Genomic DNA, 14,678 nt, shown 5'->3' with positions numbered 1-14,678 from the left:
CCCTTGACCTGTTTCCACTTTGTGCAGTGCTTCTGTCCCATCCTGCTTGGCAGGTTTAGGGGAAGGTAGTTGGATATACTCTGTGTGGTGCATGGGAGAAACAATAAACTTCTCAAGAGGTTCAATAACAAACATTTTACTTGAAAACTTTAGAATATTTAGATAGAATATGGCACTTTTCAAGGCTTTGACTGGATATTTTAGTCAGGCTTACAATATATTTTGAGTAGGTAGGAGAAGAAAGCAAAAGAGAAAAAGAAAAGAGGAAAGAGGAAAGAGGAAAGAAGAAAGAAGAAAGAAGAAAGAAGAAAGAGAAAAAGAGAAAAAGAGAAAAAGAGAAAAAAAAGGTAGATAGTCACCAATCTAGGATCCACCATGGTCTCTGCAGCTTTTAAATCCAGGGTAGCGGAGTGTGCCACATGGTACACACTTGGCTGTCTTTTATCAGTTTCCTGGGGCCCTCCCCCAGACAGGCCTTTGCTAATTGCAGGACTAGTCTCGCACCTGCGCTTTAAACAGTGCCAGAATGTTCTTGGCTTCATTTTGAGGCTTATGGTGGTCCTATGCAGTCAACTGCCCCCGTTATAGTAGCAGCTGACTTCAAATGGGAATGCTCTATGCAGCGGAGTGTGAGAAGGCTCAAGGAGTAAGCAGGAGTGGGGAGCAGTGCTCCCATTGCTTTCCCACTGGATTGTTCTGAGCCAGTCAACCATCCCTCCAGTCTCCTACAGCTTCTTTCCATGCTCTGCAATATGCTGTGTCTCCTTGAAGGGGATCAGGGACAGATGGTTTGATTTCAGCTGATAAAGAGGCTGCCTTCAAAGGAGAAGCTAGGTGGAAGCCATCTGGTCTGGCCTGATATCTCTTTTTTGTGTTGTCAATGGGAGACCGAGGAGACAAGCTGGAGCCAGATGGAGATCAGCTTCATCTCAGGGAACATGGAGGGGAAACAAACTCTCCTTTAAAAACACTCTCATGCCAGTAAATGGTGTCTGCTTTTCTTTATTTCAAACAGCTTCTGCCAATCCCAGTTTACCTCAATATGTAAGGTATGCTCTGGTCTTTGCTCAGTGTGCTGTGCTATGTGGAAGATAGCAACACTAAATATCTTCAGATGCTCTTGAGGGACAGGCAGGAATATGGCTTGCATTTTGTGTGCTGCCAACTTTAAGCTCAATGTGGTAAAACGCTAACCATGCTGATCACTTCCCATCTGCAGCATCCAGCAGTGCTGCAGCTGTTGGACACCTTGCTGATTCGACCCTCAGTAAGTGGTGTAGGGTTGGCAGGATCTCCAGGCCCTTTGCAGTGCATAAACTGCAGTGCTACAATAACTGAGAGAATTGGGAATGAGCATTGTAAATAGGGGAGAAGATGAGAGCTGCTATTTCTGGGAATAAAAATAGTTTTTTCTTTAGGAACCTCAATTTTACACTTTTTTTTTTAGCATTGGGAGGGGAAGAAGTGTCCCTGTGTTACCAAAAACTGGCAAAAATAAAGCTGCTGACCAGGAAAGGTCACTCACCAAATAATGTCACAGGTAAAACAGACTAGAATTAGAGATATCAATTAAATTTATTGCTAACTATCTTGGTTTAGGGTAAATTTGGGAGAAAACTTGGGTTTTTTTAGAAAGTAAATATAAGTGGCTCTTATTTTAATTGGTTCGGGAAAAGATTTCCATGAAGGAAAGTGAAAAAATATTTTTATTTAACAGAAATTGAATATAATTAAACAATAAAACTTTGTGTTCTTTGAAGAGATGGTAAATTTAGAAAAGTCTTTTTTATGGGGTGTAGCTTGGCTCGCTCAGTCTTTTATTAGTCTTTCTGGTGCTGGTAAGTGCCAAGGCCCAGGCCCCAGTGGGCTACAGGTGTGTGCTCTTGGTGTTTTTTTTGATTTTTAGTTTAGAGCAGGTTTGAACAGATTCAAGAAAAAAAGGAAAAAAATCAGTCCGGAAAACTTCTCTGCTTTAGCTAGCTAAAAATTAACTAAAAGCAAAGGAGAGCTCTGTCTTGCTGTCTGTCCATGCTGCAGACAACAAAGTCTGGAGAAGCATGGGGGAAAGCGAGTGCCGTTTTCTGAAAAAAACCTACATGCTTCTTTCTCTTCTTTGTTCTCGGAACTAGTCTTAAAGGTGCAGAACATAATATGTAACATAAACAGAACAGACGACTGGGGATACAAGCCTTATAAAGTTACTTTAGGACATTCCACCCCTTATCCCTATATTGTCAGTTTATTACTAAAACTAATATATGTTTTAACTTTACAAACACATATTATATTATACATGCATACATATATACATATATACAGACAAGGGTAGTGATATTTAGCAAACAGTGATATTTACTTATGGTTTTTACTTAACAATTAGATTTTATTTGAGGTACACATTGTCTTGTTTTATTTTTTTGCATTATCTATTATGTGTAACTTGGTTTCTGAGCAAAGACAACCCCATGGATGGGTTTGTCTGCACTTGAAGCAGAATTGATTTAAATTGGTTTTTTTTAACAAACTTATGATATGTAATACTGGGATTTTGTTTGTGTTTAATGTACATAAGGGCTTAGATTGGGTAGGGCTTGTTTTGTTGGTGGAACTTCGGGTGTTAGATAGGTGGTTTTTGTTAGATGTTGTTTTTAATTTTTGAAAGATCCCCCACCCAGTGCTTTAAGGTGTTTTTTAATAATCTTTTGTAGTTTTTTTTACTTTACTTGTAGCTGGTGAATGGTAGGGGATATGGTATACTTATTTAATACTATGTTTTTTAGCTTAGGTTTTGTTAAGACTGTTTTTAAAATGAGTTTTGTTGTTTGATTTAATTTTTTAGGGGTATTATGCTTTTAAAGGGCTTGTTTTTTAAGGTTTAGGATGGTGTTTTGAACAGTGGCATGAGGCACAAGGTAGGTTTTTAATATTTAGTGGTGGTTTTTACTATTGTGAGCATGTAGTACTTGTTTTGGTGGATTTGGGGAAGGGTGATGTAGTTAATTTGCTAGGCTTTTTTATATTTATATTTGGATTATTGTTGTGGTTTTAAACTAGTAACAAAAATTACTTATTTTTGTTGTGAGATATGGATTAAAATAAGAGCAAAACAGGCTTAAAACTTAAAAGGAATAAAGACAGTTTATTAACAAACTATTAGAATAAGAATACCAAAATGAACTTTCAGAAAACCCTTTTACTTCTTACTACTCGATTATTTCTTTGTACACATAACAACATAGAGACAAAAAATTTTAGAATCTTGGTGGTCAAAAACAGTCTCGATTTTTAGAGTCTTTTCATCAGTCCCTGTAGAGAAACAGAAGTCTCTTTCTGCCAATCTATGGAGTTTCTAGAGTCCACTCCTCCCATCCCACACTATTCTGAGGTGTGCATGGGTCAAAATGAATCCAGGGATGTTATTTTTAAGGATAAGTTATTCAAAGGTAGAAATCTTCTTCAGTTGTTTCTGTGAGCCTTCCTGGAAAACAGCCATCTCCTTGGCTCCTTTAAGGCTTTAAAATCTTCACTTCACTCGCAAGTTCCAGCAACTCACAGTATTACAACCACCCTTCTTTTCTTTAAAGTCCACACTTTGAATACTCTATTCCTCCCATACTCTAGTCATGAATTAAAGGAATCTTTAAACTACTGTCCATCTCCATAGCTGTAACAGAAAGATATTTCAGCTATAAAACATCTTCTTATTCTCTCTTTCTTGTTTAAACTTAACTCTTTTCTTCACTGTTTTTAGTAGTTCTATGATGTTTTTTGCATGTTGATTGTCTCTCTTTCTCTGTCTTTCTAGCAAAAAGGAGTAATCTGTACGTTTATCCAGGTAGTAAAAGAATTAAAAGCTTTAGAAAGCTGCAAGAGTTCATGGTGTCAGGTTTCAGTTTAGCAGCAGCAGTAACTGAGCAGCTCTGCTTTCTTTTCCTCCCCCCCCCCCTTTCGTCTTCTGCGGCCTTGTTCGGCCGAGGGAGAAGGGGGGGGGAAAGGGAGGATACGACAGAGCCTTGTTACCTTCTCAAAAGCCGGAAACAAAAGAGAGCGAGACAGCTCGGAATGTACTTCTTAAGGAGGTGTTTACAAGTTGAATTCACTTTTTAATGGTCAGATCTGCTGTCAGTTTCTGGAAATGACTGATAATTGGTCAGGAGGAAAAACTCCCATCAGCTACCAGTAGCTTCAACTTCCTCTCTTTTTACTCTGTCTTAAAGGTGAAGCTACCCCATGACAATTATTCTTTATTATATTATAGGGGCTTTACTTGCTTGGCTTGTTTGACCGCAATACATGTTTTACAGTTAGGGATAACTTGAGAAATACTGTTTATGGTTAAATCTACTCTGGTTTTGTGTTCACTTATAGGTGGCGTTTTTATTCTGATTACTTGAGGCATTGTGAGCTTATTGAGCTAGGAATAACTTTTTTTGTGTCACTAATTTAAATTTATTTTTGACACTTATTTTTGTAGCTTGATTTACTTGTTTATTGTTTTGGTGTTTCTATATAGCTGGATTTTTCAGGATATGGGTATTTATATGACAGACTTTTATAGACAGTTTTTTTTACTTTGGTAGTGATTTTTTTACTCATTAGCAGCTTAAATTGGGGGTTTTTTGCACTGCTAATTAGTTTTTTAAATTTCTCCATCAATTTTTACAGAGCATTGGTTATTATTTATGAATTACTGTAGAGGTAGAGCATTGGTTACTTTTCTTTTTTAGCAATGTCTAGGGGTAGTTGAACGGCTTTGAGTTTAGCAAGTTGGTTTGATTTACTTTTTTTTAAGCAGCTTTTGTGACTTGTGTTGTGCCATTATTCTTGTGTCCCCTGCCCCTCTGCTACTACTGTCCACCCGCAGCAGCCAGGGAGGCAGGGGAGTTAGATTAGCTTCCACAGAAGACCCTAAAAACCAGCTCCTTCCCTTTGCTGAGATGGTAGTTACAGCTTTATTTCTTGGGATCCTTCGGGGTGAGATGGCAGGAGTGAAAGAGGAAGGGAAGACTGCTTATCGATAAGCAGTCCTTTTTCAAGGCAGGGGAAAGGGGTGGGGGGGATTTACACAACCAGTAAGGGGAACTGGGGAGAACAAGATAAGGGAAAGAACTTGCAAGTCTACATTTTCGGGAGTACATTTATTGGGTGTCCCTTGGCCAATTCTTCTTCCACCAATTTTTCTAGAGCCCCGAGTTTCTGTTTGCTAAGAGGCCACTGGTTCACCCAAATTGGATTATTATCTAGCCAAGATAGCTTTTGGACCGGACGCTCTGCAGTGGCCTCATCTAAAAATCATGAGGTGTCTCAGGAATTGTTAATTTCACTCCCCACTGGGACATGGTGTCTCTTCCCCACAGGGGGCACTTGTAATCAGTGACAAAAGGTCGGATACTAGCTAACCTACCCTCCGGGCCTTCAATCTGGACAATAGCTTTAGAGATTTTTGCCAGTTTCACCCCTCTGACATCCTGTATTTTGCCTGCCATGGATTGCAGTTCCCAATGTGAATGCCACACTGTTTCAGGTATGATAGTCACATCTGCCCCAGTGTCAATTTACCCTTCTACATGGAGATGTTCTGATTTGTGTGTTAAGTTACACCCCATAATGGGTTTGTCTTCACCCACCACTTCCGCCCAGTATACCCCTGGTGCTTTGTCATCTACTGGAACTTCTGTTGGAACAGGGATCACTTGGGCTATTTGCCCTTTGGCTACATAGAAGGGTGGTTGAGGACATCTTGCTAAGAGTGTGAGGTGTGTCAGGTCTCCCTTAATTGTCATGGGGGCTATTTCCATTTCTAGGGGTTTGTGTGCTGTGTCTCCAATAACAAAATACCTACTATCCAGTCCAGCCAGGTCTTGTGAATTGTCCTGCAGGTCCACTCCAATGACAGTCCAATGGTCAGATCTGAAACAAAAGCTTTAGCAGTTACAAGTCTGAATTGCTTTTGCGGTTGCCAGATCTTATTAGGCAAACGTTCCCCACAATAATATTTGTCCAGTCCTCCACCCTGCTCCCCTTTTTCATCCCTTTTTCCATTAAAATAGAGTCTTTTTCCTGTTTCAGGTCTGTCATATTTATGTCTTCACGCCTGGCAGCAGAGCGCCTTAAATTTTTTTTTTTTTGTTGATTTGCTATAGCTTCTTTCTTGCGTTTTCCTTGTTGCTGGGTTTGAGGACAGTTACTTGCAAAATGTCCTGGCTTCTTGCACTGGAAGCAGATAATGTGCTGCAGCTGTTCAGGTGACATCTGTGGCTTGTTCATCCCGGATGTTACAGCAGCTACATTCCTTGGGTTGTATGGTCCTGGTTTCTTGTCATGTGCACTGTAAAGATCTGCTTTGTTGGCACACACTTGAATCATATCTGTTATGGTAGGTGGAGGATAGATGGGCAGATTTAAAATCACTTTACGGCAGGCCTCGCTGGCATTTCTTTGTGCCATTTCTTTAATCAATTCTGCTTGTGCTGCTGGTTCTTGCACTTGCTGTTGTATCTGTAACCTAAGACGATTTACAAAATGTAAGAAACTCTCAGATGGAAGTTGATTAATATTAACATAACTTACTTGGGTTTCTAGTGTAGGTATTTTATTGTAAGCTTTTTCTGCTACTTCACAGATTTTATCTAAAATAGGTTTTGTTAGCACTTGAGCCTGGTCTTCAGGCTTAGACCACCTTCCCTCCCCACATAGGTGTTCAAAAGTAATCTCATTATTTTCTGCATCTTTTGCATCCTGATTGCTTTGCTTGAGTTCATCTAGGAGGTCTTTTAATGACCTTTTCCATGAACTTTCCCAAAAATCAAATTCAGTGGGGGTTAGGAGGCACCTGAAGAAGTCTTTGATGTCAGCAGGAACTAACTCCTGAGATTTTAAAGTAGCTTTAATCATTCTTTTTAATATTTTGCTATTTTTGCCAAATTCACGTTGTATTTTACACATCTCTCTGATATCATGGTAAGAGAAAGGCTGATATTATCTATTGGTTCTTTTTTTACCAGTAAATATCACAGGTGCAGCTGTAGGTATATCCTTATTTTCCCCAGAGCCTGTATCTCCAGGGTTTCCCTGCTCAGCCCTGCCCCCCCTGGGCAATGGGGGCTTTGTCTCATCCCCGGGCCAGTGAAGGGACTTATCTGCCCCCCCAGTGGGCCCAGGGGGCCTTGCCTCACCTCCAGATGGGTGGAGGGTTCTACCCACAGCCGCACAGGGGCCTGGCAGGGACACATCTTCCCTCCCCAGGGGGCAGGGCCAGGATACCCCTTCCCCCGCCCTCCCACAGGGGCAGGAGGCAGGGGTGTGGAGAGAAAGATTGCAACATCTGGGGGCGGGTTTTCAAGGTGATGTCTTGCTTGAGCAGGGTATTGCAGGAGGGACGGAGATGTGAGAGGGAGGGGAGGGGTTTTGGGAGGAGTAAGGGAAATGGGCAAAGTGTGGTGGATAGAAAGAGTGATAGCAAGGGGGAGGATAGGAAGGGGGTTCCTCCACGTGGGTAGCTGGCACATGGCCAACTCCATTTTGAACTTCAGGCACGTGGAGGCACGGGGATTTCATGATGGGAATATTGGAGTGTAGGTAAGAGTCTCTGGTAATTTGCGCAACACTATCAGAGCTGGGGGACTGAATGAGACACATGGTTCCAGAAATGGCATTATTACAGTGCATTTCTTGAGTTTCTGGATTTGTTCCATGTATCTTTTTCAGCACAGGGGCAGAAGGTATGGGTAAAAAGGTATGAGATACTGATGAAGGCTGCAATGGCTGTTTTTTTAAGTCTTTTTCTCTGTTGATCAATTCTTTTTGAATTATAAGAAAAATTGGGAGATATTTTGAAGCATTTTTGTCTCCTTCCTCTATTTTTAGAGTGCGACTATTGCCAATTTGATTCCATGTAGAGATAGAATTTACTTCTGACAAATCAAGCTGTGGATTGTTATGAGATAACCACACTGAAACATTTTAACTTTTTTCTAGAGATTTTAACATTTATAGTACTTTAAAATTCTTGTAATTTGGATTCTAAATTTGGTTGGGGTGTAGATATGGTAGATCCCATGCCTGTTATTAAAATTGTGTTTTCACAACTCGTTTTTATCTTGTTTTACTGTAAAACAACAAAGCGGTGCAAAGGCAGGCGTTTTTTTTCTCTCTCAGCTTACTACCCACCCACCCACACTGGGTTGAGATAAACTGTCCCACGGCTGTTGCTGCCATGCCACGTGGCTGCCCCGCGAAACGTGTTACGGCCGGCTCTGCACGGAACCCGTGGTTTGGTCCCCGTGCCGTGTGGGGTGGGGTTCTCTCTCCACGGCCACTGGTCACCCAGTCCAGGGTGACCCGGTCGCCACTGTTGGTCCCCGCGCCGCCTGTGCCGAGCCATGCCCGCTGCCGCCGCCCGCGTGCTCCCGCCGCCCGCTGCCGCCGGCCCGCACTGCCCATGCGGCCACCGTTGCCTGGCGCCCGCGCCGGCTTGCTGCCAGTGGGGACACGTCATCGCCGCCAGCTCAAGCCCACGCTCAGCTGATCCCAGCTCAGCTTCTGCCCCACTTTCACGTTCGCTGCGCCAGCCAGTCTGACTCACCACTCTTAAGTTGCCAAGCAGTAGAAACTTCTCCTTTGTGAATTGATTTTCTCTGGGCGTGAGAAAGTTACCAATCCAGTCCTTGTAAACTATATTTAGCTTTTCAAGGCAGCTGACGTACCCAGGCTTGCGAAACACACGTGTGTTTCCAGCTGGTTTTAGGGGGTCAAACCCATCCAGGGATGCCACCTGCTATAATTTCTAAGGTCCCGTGCCCCTCTGCTACCACTGTCCGCCTGCAACAGCCAGGGAGACAGGGGAGTTAGATTAGCTTGCCAAAGAAGAATCTAAAAAAGAGCTCTTTCCCTTTGCTGAGATGGCAGTCACAGCTTTATTTCTTGGGATCTTTCGGGGTGAGATGGCAGGAGGGAAAGAGGAAGAGGCATCGATAAGCAGTCCTTTTTCAAGGCAGGGGAAAAGGGTGGAGGGAATTCACACAACCAATAAGGGGAACTGGGGAGAACAATATGAGGGAAAAAACTTGCACGTCTACATTTTCGGGGGTACATTTTTTGGGTCATACCATTTTTCCTAACTGCATTACAACACAGTACCATAGAGTACAAAACTACCTGAATTAGCTTGTATTGAGAAACCGCCAGACTATTCACTGAGTCTTCACAGAAGTATAGTGAGCGCCTTTTATTTCTATCTTTAGCACACTTTTATAGGGTTTGACAGGGTCCGTGGGCTTAGCAAGTTACTATTGGCTAATACATATGGTTTACATTCTTTCCCCAATACACAAGGCTATTGTTTTTCTTTCACTCTCGCTGCTCCAGGAGAATTTCAAGGACACTACCTTTAATATCACCTCTTATACCAAGGGCTGGCTTGTGCAGACAGGCTTTTACTAAAATGTTATGCTTTTACTCTGTTAAAATGTTTTACTACAAGCTTGTCTGCAAGTAGGCATAATGGGGTATACTCTGTGTTTGAAGAACTTTGGTTTTCAGGGGGATTTCAGTGACAGTGAAAAATGCTGTGTTGACAGATACTGAAATTAAATCTTTCTAGTTAGCCAAAATAAAATAGATCCAGGTTGGGAACTACAGACTTCTTTACTCCTCTCCAAGACAGACTAGAGATTGAATTCTCTTACTCATTCAGTCCTCATTTCTTCTGAGATGGACTTTAACACAGCTGGTCATGAGCTTTTAGTCATGAGGTAGACTGGTCCACTTGGAACTCAGCTGAAAGTGTAAATATGTTTCATACAACACTCCAAAGAGTCATCATATGAAAATTGTTTTGGACTAATGCCAGAGCAGGATGAATTTGAACTGGTGACGCACCCTCTATATTATATTCCCAGTATTATCTATCATATAAGCCAGGTGTTGAAATCTGGTGTTTTCAGGGGTACTGTAAGCATACTAAACATGCTTCCAAAATTTTGTCTAGGTTTCCCTAGGGTTCAGCCATTCAAAACACTAGAATGTTCTCTGTTCCCTCTGAATGTGGATGGGAATGGACTCACCTAACAGTCAGAGAACAGATTGCAGAACTTTTAGCTAAATTATTCTGTTTTGTTTCATTTTCTTTCTCAACAGGATCCAACAGCTGCATCTATTTTGGACAGAGACTGTGGTACAAGAGAAGGAGAGACTGTAGCCATGAACTATAAGCCATCCCCAATTCAAGGGAAATTAGGTGAGTCTGATGATGGAGAATAAAAAGGCTGAATCTAAGGTCTGAAATATGGTGAGGTGTTTGTGGGACCATATGCAGATCTAGACATCATCATGTATATGGCTGAGCATGCCAGCTCAGCTCAGACAACTCCAGAGCACTTTATCAGTGTGATTCTTCTGCAGACATGCAAGGACACTTTATCATGGGCCGTGCTAGAGGAAGAAAACGATGCCTAGAAAGGAAAACAGCTTTTTAAACCTACAGATTTTTATCAAGGCTTTGGTCAGGAAAAGAATGAAAATCATATAGAGGGAGTGTAAAGAAGAGAAGACAGGATAACTGCAAACAAAAGGGAAAGGATCAAAGACTTGGACTCAGGAAGAGCAATGTTGCTGTAAGCTGGAGGGTTTGTAGGTTTGTAAGGGTGCTATTATTTCTATGCCCCCTGTTTCTCTGTTACCACTGTCCGCCCAGCTGCAGCCAGGGAAACAGGGGAGATAGTATAGCATAGAACAGAAGAACTAAAAAACGAGGCACTTTCCTTTGTTGAGATGCAAGTGCAGCTTTATTTCTTGGGATCCCGCGGAGAAGAAGAGCAGGAGGGAAAGTGTTAGAAGTATTGATAAGCACCACTTTTTGAAGGCAGGGGGAAGAGGGAGGATTACATTCACACAGCCAATAAGGGGAACTGGGGAGAAAGGGATACGGGAAAGAAGCTTACATTCTACATTTTTGGGGGTACATTTTTTTGGGTCATACCATTTTTCCTAAATGCATTACAACATCTCACCCTTCATTATTATATAAAAAATCTTTTGACGGGTTATGAGATTATCTTGATACAGGTCACGAGTTTGTCCACCACTCATGATTGGCGGGATGGTTAGATTGCTACCGGTCCGCTAGTTCTATGTGGTTGATCTCTGAGGTAGTAGAGACTAAATTTTTGAGAGCTTTTAAAACTAAACAACGGATAATTCCGAATGCTTGCACGATTAGAAACAGAACAACAAAAAACAAAAGGATTGTTTTGATTATCAAGGTCCACCATCCTGTGAGTCCCCAGCCTTTAAACAGCTCACTAAACCAGTCTTCAGCTTCTTGCTTCACTTGTCCGATCAAGTTCTTCATCTCTCAGAAGGGCTCCGTGGATGTTGGGAGCTTTTGAGGACAGGTTTCAGCAGCAAAGTCCTTCTAATTCCTGGCATTCGTGTCCATGCAGCAACAGAAGGAAATCAATGCCAGCTCGATTTTGGAGTATGGCCTGTCTGGTAATCTCTTCGTCTTTGAGGAGGGAGCTGAGGGCAGCTGATGTTAAGTTGGCCTGTTTGATCACCCAGCACTCCAAATGTCCTAATTCATCCAGTACCTTGGCAGCTGCAACCCATGGAAGAAATATGGATGCAGAAACCCTTTTTGAATTTGCCCAATGAAATATATCCAAATCACAATTTGAGTCTAAAATATCAGTGCCTCTTTTGTGGATTTCATGGGTCGAATTGTCTTTTCGAGTCCATATATTAATTTGGGTTTGGTTGGGTGCTAACAGGAACAGCCGTCTGAAAGTGCAAGGCCCTCCTTGAAGGCGAGATGGGACTCCTGCCCATGCTTTATCTCGGCAAATCAGAAATATACCTTTAGGGAGGATTCTTGGATGTGAGTGGCGAGGATCATCCACTAAGACCTGACTTAGCGTATTACACCATTGTTTTGCTTTGTATTCTTTTCGATACTGGATTATGTGATTGTATAGTTTTTTATCTGGCAGTGAATTGTAAATAAAGTGAACACAAAAGGGTGCGGGGAGGAGCCTAATAGCTCTAATTCTTGGGGCTCTTTATTAGCTCTGGGCAGTACTGGTAACCACTTTTCTATAGGATTTTTCACTGCCACAGCCCGCCCATTACCGTTTTCATGTGGTTGGTCACTGTGTGTTTTGGGAATTGTATTAAACTTGGGATCACTGAAGCTGGCTGTAAAATCTTCAGCCTGCAGTGGGATTCCTACCAGACAGGTGGACATTTGCTGCTGCAGTGGACAGGCAGATATTGTCTTGTTGAAGTGTGTGTGCCAGGGTCACCCAGATGTTCTGTTGTGGCTGAGGGACGATCCAGGCAGCTGCCAGGCTGCTCAGCGTGAACAGGATAGCTGAAGTAAGGCTCATCATGGGTTTGAGTGTGAGGTAGGTTTTTTCAAAAAGAAATAAAACAAACATTTTTATAGCATATTCACAGTTAATGTGTGCAGGTCAGAGAGTAACCAGAGGTTAAGATAGTTTGTTCTTGTTTTTTCCCGGCGGCGTCTTCTTTTGGAAGCAACTGCCACTTGTCTCTCTTCTTCTTCTGCTGGGGCTGGGTTTTTGGGAACAAAAGGCTTTACCCATTTCTGAGGTATCCATCGGGGGCCTGTAGGGGTGGATACACATGCGTAACCACGGCCCCAGGTGACAAGTTCATAGGGGCCCTTGGTTTGCCAAGTTTCAGGGTCCCTGATTAAAACCGGTGGACGCTGTGACAATTTAAACTGATCACCACTGTTAAAGTGCTTAGTCACTGGAGGATTCATGTTTTCAAATGAACAGTTCCGGAAACTGATAGTAAACATAGCTTTGCAAAGCTTTTTTTGTGGAGACATCCACACTGTCCCACTACTTTGCCTGGCTAGGACTTGTTTGAGCATCTGGTGGGTATGCTCAATCACAGCTTGACCTGTGGGGGAGTGGGGGATGCCAGTTTTGTGGTCCATTCCCCACTGCTAGACAAATTTCAGGAACTCCTTGGATTTATATGCTGGGCCATTATCTGTTTTAATTTCCCTAGGCATCCCCAGCACTGAAAAGGCCTGTACTAAGTGTTATTTGGCATGTACAGATTTTTCTCCTGCATGAGCAGAGGCATACGCTGCTCCTGAGTATGTATCAATGCTCACATGTACATACTTAAGGTGACCAAAACTGGGAATGTGAGTGATATCTGCTTGCCACACCTCACAGCTTCCAAGGCCTCAGGGATTAACCCCGATGCCTAATGATGGCACTGCCTGGAGCTGGCAATTGGGACAGGTAGCCACAATGACTTTAGCCTGACCCCGTGTCAGCTGGAACTGACGGATCAGTCCTGGCACATTTTGATGGTATTGCTGGTGACTTAACTTAGCCTGTTGAAAGACATCTGGGAGACATACCTTTTCAGCTTGGGCAGCAAGGGAATCAGCTTTCCAGTTCCCCTCAGCGATTTCACCTGGTAACGGGGCGTGAGATCTTATGTGCATCTCATAGAAAGGATGCTCTCGAGTTCAAACCAATTAAGTCAGTTTTGCAAGCAATCTAAAGAGATGTTCCTTCTCAATGTCCTTGAGAACTGCCTACTCTGCTCTGGACACCACTCCCGCTACGTAGGCTGAGTCAGTAACCAAATTAATCGGTTCTGAAAACTTCTCAGAGGCTCTTAAGGCTGCAGCCAGTTCAGCTATCTGGGGTGATCCTTCTACAAATTCAACATCAGCTTCCCAAAGCTGAGTCTGTGGATTTCTCCAAGTCATCACTGACTTATGAGATGTTTGAGATGCATCAGTGAACACTGTAAGAGCTTTGAGTGGCCTTTGGCTCCTTTTCTCACAATGAATGAGGTGGAATTCCTCATGAAACAATTTTTGTGATGGCGCATGGACTGATATTTGCCCACTGTAGCTGTTCAGAGCTAACTGAAGTTTAGCATTGCTCTGCAGCAGGTGCTCAAACATATTTTTGGTCAGACTCTCTGGGGAGTGTTTGCCTTCTCCAGAGAGTCTGACCGGAAGGTGAATACACACAAAGTCACAACCTGCCAGTTCCCACAGCCTTACTCTGGCCTTTTTGGATCAGCTGAGCCATCAGTTCTTGTGGCTTGGTGATGGTTTTGGGTTTTTGATGGGAGAGGAAGACTCACTGTATGATTAAGAGTGCATGTCTCTGCCCCTCGGCCCACTGGAATATCAACCCATGTCGGTGTGGTAGTTTCCCCAAGACAATAAATTTGAAAGGCAGTTCCAATTTAAAACAATGTGCCTGTCTTTCTGTCAAGGCCCTTTGTGCTTTTTCAATTGCAGTTTTTGCTTTTGGAGTCAGCTCCCTGGGAGACAGCAACTCTCTCTTCCCTTTCAATAAATTGATCAGGGGACTCAGGTCTTCATTAGTGAGACCTAGCCAGGGTCTGACCCAGTTCAAGGACCCAAACAGGTGTCGTGGTTTTAAACCAGTAACTAAAAAATAATTACTTATTTCTTGCTGTGAGATATGGATTAGAACAAGAGCAAAACAGGCTTAAAACTTAAAAGGAATAAAGAAAGTTTATTAACAAACTATAATAATAAGAACACCAGAATAAACTTCCAGAAAACCCTTTTTATCCTATACTATTCACCATTCCCTTGTTCACATGACAACAGAGACAAAAACTTTGGAACTTTGGTGGTTAAAACA

General features: G+C 42.5%; 1 protein-coding gene across 2 annotated transcripts in view; it reads left to right on the top strand.

Moving 5' to 3' along the window:
* LOC131592136 (protein FAM219A-like) overlaps positions 1–14,678 on the top strand; it is a 408,033-nt gene that overhangs the window by 195,633 nt on the left and 197,722 nt on the right. For both annotated transcript variants that reach the window (XM_058863437.1, XM_058863436.1), the window contains exon 2: positions 10,138–10,237. In XM_058863437.1, coding sequence (XP_058719420.1) covers positions 10,138–10,237 — 100 coding nt within the window. The remainder of the gene's footprint in view (positions 1–10,137; positions 10,238–14,678) is intronic.

The sequence above is a fragment of the Poecile atricapillus genome, chromosome W, assembly GCF_030490865.1.
Source record: "Poecile atricapillus isolate bPoeAtr1 chromosome W, bPoeAtr1.hap1, whole genome shotgun sequence".
Taxonomy (NCBI): Eukaryota; Metazoa; Chordata; class Aves; order Passeriformes; family Paridae; genus Poecile; species Poecile atricapillus.
This window is presented reverse-complemented; position numbering and strand designations above follow the sequence as displayed.